At 36.7% G+C, this 4,352-nt stretch overlaps 1 protein-coding gene across 1 annotated transcript in view; it reads left to right on the top strand.

The window, feature by feature from the left end:
* Positions 1 to 740: 740 nt before the first annotated feature.
* The window catches only part of FBXO43 (F-box protein 43), a 4,763-nt gene continuing 1,151 nt past the window's right edge, over positions 741 to 4,352 (top strand). The window contains exons 1-4 of the mRNA XM_010074953.1: positions 741 to 2,221; positions 3,106 to 3,208; positions 3,873 to 4,058; positions 4,150 to 4,350. Of these exons, the coding sequence (XP_010073255.1) occupies positions 741 to 2,221; positions 3,106 to 3,208; positions 3,873 to 4,058; positions 4,150 to 4,350 (1,971 nt within the window). The remainder of the gene's footprint in view (positions 2,222 to 3,105; positions 3,209 to 3,872; positions 4,059 to 4,149; positions 4,351 to 4,352) is intronic.

Raw genomic sequence — 4,352 nt, 5'->3', positions numbered from 1 at the left:
TGGTGAGAGGATGCATAGTCAGTCCATCAGTTTCTTTAAAGTATAAAGCTCCAGAACACTCAGTTTACCCACAGAGCTGAGCAAAAGCAGATAACTTCTTTACAAAATAACATTTAAATGTTAAGGCAGATAAGAATGCATTGTTCACTTTGTAACTAGAGGTCAAATTTTAGTCCCTTCAGGGACTGTATGGATCTAAATAATAAGGAGACCTGTAGACTTGTAACTTCATGATTAATCCTCTAATTTTTCCTAAGGAGAAAATGACTTTTGTCTAAACTCATCTATTACCAGAGCTTCTACTAGTTCTTGAGGACTGAACTGTCAGTGTTCAGATGAACCAATAACCCAGTGCTAGTAAAAATCTTGTCCCTGTTGGAACAAGAGGGAGTTTTGTCACTGATTTCAGCATAAATGAGTCGCTGTGTTGCTTATTTGAAGTATTTTTCCTTGGATGAGGATTGGCAGATCAATTAGCTAACTGGTTGTATGTTTTAATTTGCCTCATGGTATATTATGCACTGTAATCACTCATTCTAACTGTCTACTTGATTGTGATTTATCATTGTGTTATGTGTAAGCACTGTTTCTATTAAGTAATGAAAATACTTTTGTAATGGCTGATAGACTTATGCAAGGCTTTCTCACTACTCTGAGGGTCTTTTGGTGACTACTTTTACATTTTGTTTCAGAAATAACCCTGGTATCTTCATCTACAAAGTCAAAGTGCCAAGCAGAAGATGTCAGACAGTCATTCAGTAATGTTCAATATGTGTAAAAGAAATAGATTAACATCTCCCAGCAGCAATTTTAAATACTCAGATTTTAAAGACACATGTTGCACTTCAGTATTTCTGGACAGCAGATGCAATGAGTCAGTAAAAGAACCTGATGTAGAACACAAAGAAGAACTGAGTGTGACAAGTTTATCACGGCTACAAGAGCATTCTGAGCACATTCATCCAAATGCCCTCTTTCCTGTGTTGTCATCTATTGAAAATGAAATGAATTCTATCTCCTTATCAGAAAGAAGAGAAGCAAATAGAAGTACACATTTTTTTGAAACTCCTAACGTGAGCAGAAAAGGCTTATTACTACGCAGGATGCTGCTTTTATCTAAGAATGTTCCATCTGGCACAACTGCAGGATGCTGTGAAAGACAAGCTAGTTCTTTAGCAAGCAGCAGGAAAAAACTATTTTCTTGTGTTTCGAGCTCCGAAGAAAAACTTTCACAAACTGCTTCAGATTCCTCAAAAGATAAAATTTACAAATCTCTGACAACTAGTACCTCAAAAACTGAGGACTCTAATCCCAATGGCCTGAAACGGAGACTTCCCTTTACGCAACAAAGGACTTCGACACTAGATGAGTCCAAGTGTAAGGACCCCTTATTGCTAGAACCAGAGTGTTTATCTCCAATACAGTGTAAGGATGTTATTGTTAGTAATGCTAATGAATTCAGTGAAAGTGTCCTTCTGAATGTTAGTGATGGCTTGCTTAGGACTCCTACTTACAGTGTGTTGCCTGAGGCCAATGAGGGTACGTTCCTGACTACTATCAACAGTCCCGTAGAGAACTTTAACTTTGAAATACGTGCTATAAAGACTCCCCCTGTTAAGCTGGCAAGTTACCCAGATCTTTCAACACCTGAAGATAGTGGATATAATTCACTTCCTTTGGACAAATCGGGAGACTCATTGTCTGATCATGAGGGATCTTTCCAAGAGTTCTTACAAAAATGTAAAGAAGGTTCCAATATTCTGGATAGTAAAAGAAAGACAAGAAAACTTGAACAAGGTAGGAGGTTATCCACTATTCGGGAACGAGGCTCACAGTCAGAGACAGAAGACCATCATGGCAGTCCTTCTACTTCAACATATATATTAACAGAAGGAAGAAAATTTGTCAGTGAAGACCATGCATTAGTTCTAGAAGAACAGCCTAGTGGAGACCTATTTGCAAGTCATGGAGATCTCTCAAGAACTCCAGCTCTGAAAATCGTTCATCAAATTTGCTTGCAAAGACGAAGATCAGACCAAAATAAAATATCAGATAATATTTATGGAACAGAAATACTTGCATTAGAACACGTTCTTGCTGGACTTATTGGAAAGAAAATGGGCCTTGAAAAATTAGATATTTTATCAGAATTAAAATACAGAAACTTAAAACATGTTCTTGCTATAGTTTTAGATGCTTTGACAGTGGAAAGTCTATGCAGGTAAGTACTACTGCTCCCCTCCCCTGAGAAGGTGAAAATATGTGTTTCTGCAAATAAACTAGAATTACTTCTGGAATAGTGGGTGTTGTCAACAGAATTTGTTTGTTTCTGGGGAAATTAAAAAGTTTTATCACCATTAACCAAGTGGTTCTTTCTGTGTAGTTTTAAAAACATTGTATGGGGGAATTAAAGAACAAACAAAAAGCCAAACGTGGGAATTAGTGAACTTAAAAATAAATCACAGTGCTTGCAAATTTTAAAATATATTAAAAATTTCTTTAAGTGTAGAAACTAATTTCTTCTCATTACAAGTTCCCCAATAATGCAGAGTATTCAAAACACATTTTCTAGATTTTTTTCTTGTGTATTTAATTTGTTATTTCTAAGCACAAAGATGCCCAAATCATTTTGCTTTATGAGTTACGTTCTAGAGTAGTTTTTAATCCATCTGTCACTTATTTCAAAGGAATCAAGAGCGCTATGTGTTATTAGTTACAAAGGGAATGGCAGAGTAGGTGGAAATAGAAGGGTTTGGATGTTTACAGAATACTTAAGACACAAAATACAACTTTAGAAACAAACTTGGTAAACAGCTTATGTGGAAGGAAGAAATTTATTTTATTTTGTAAGTCAAAGACACGTGGTGTTACTTATATTGAGGTTATTCTCTAGACTCTTCCATACAGTGGTGCATAAGGGCACATGAGATCTGTGTTTCATAACAGTGCGGTGAACTCTTGATGGATATAGCAGTAGTCTGGAAAAGGACCAATAGTATATGAAATCATGTAAAAATCTTTAAAAGGTAGTCTTACTATCATGACTTCTGTATTACTTGGCAAAAATGTGAAAGTGGATAACTGGTTTTTATTTGTTTGTTCCAGCTTTTGGAAAGTAAGCAAAAACTGGCGTGAAATCATTGTACAAGATAAAAGTGCAGATAAGAGGAGAAAGATGTACATAAAGCACCTGAAAGAAGCAGCTGGGGTAAGGTTCATTTCAAAGGCAGTATTTTTTTCAAGTGTGAAAGAAGACAGGTCAGAGGAAAGAGGAAACATCTTGTTCATACCTTGGTGCCATGCTGTTCCTCGTCTTCAATTTCACTCTAGTCTGCAGCGCAGTAGGACCCACTTTAGACTACTTCCCGATTATTTTCAGGACTACTTGTGGCTAAGCTTCTTCATGGTATATTTGTGAACATCAGGACATACAGAAGCTTTTTAAGGTGTATCTAGGAAAGTAAGCATATTGATAGCTATATATATTTTCTTTAGATCCTCCACGTGTGTATATACACACTTCAGTGTAACCTTGCTTTAATTGTGACAAAACTTGTTTGTAATTCCCATGCTTGCTATTGAGATGTGTCCTAATTCAGAAACGTGAGGACCAGTAGAGAGTGCTACAGGACAGTTGGCTTCATACCCTGCTCAGAGGACTTTGTTTTTAATGGTTCCTATCTCTTTTTCCCTTACTAAATATAAACATTTAGTGAGAAATACATGAACTAGACATAATGTCCTTTGCTAATGTGTTGTTGCAGAGGGAAAACAGAAAAGGGCAAAAACCAACTCCCAAATGAAATAAAACACTGATTTGCTTCCTTTGTGGTTTTTTTTTTTCTTTTCTTTATAATGATAAACTTTAACAGGAATCTTTCTTGAAAGTTGAAGATGCTGCCACAAGACTCAATGTCCTCAAGAGATCTGCTCTAAGGCCCGTTCAAGCTCAAGCCAGAACTCCTGTAGTACAAACACCACCTTCATACCCCGAAGTTACACCCAGGAGATGCAGTTCTGCTCCCCATTCAACTAGCAGACAGGAAGAATACATAAAAGTAGGTAGCTAAGAAACTCTTCACCTTCAGTTTTTAGAAAACTTTCATTTAGAAGAACTAAGTAGCTTTTCTCTCCCTCCTCTTGCTACAGGTTGCTAAAACTCTGTTTGCTGATGAAGCTCTAAAACCCTGTCCAAGATGTCGATATCCTGCTAAATATCAATTGGTAAAGAAATGGGGACTATGTAGCAGAGAGTCATGTGCATTTGAGTTCTGTATTTCATGTCTGCATGCTTTCCATGGGTCAAAAGAATGTAATAGTTTACCTGCAAATTGGAAGAACAAAAAAGACGC

The sequence above is a fragment of the Pterocles gutturalis genome, unplaced genomic scaffold, assembly GCF_000699245.1.
Source record: "Pterocles gutturalis isolate BGI_N339 unplaced genomic scaffold, ASM69924v1 scaffold32981, whole genome shotgun sequence".
Taxonomy (NCBI): domain Eukaryota; kingdom Metazoa; phylum Chordata; class Aves; order Pterocliformes; family Pteroclidae; genus Pterocles; species Pterocles gutturalis.
The sequence above is the reverse complement of the archived record's forward strand: the minus strand, read 5'-3'. Positions and strand labels throughout refer to the sequence as shown.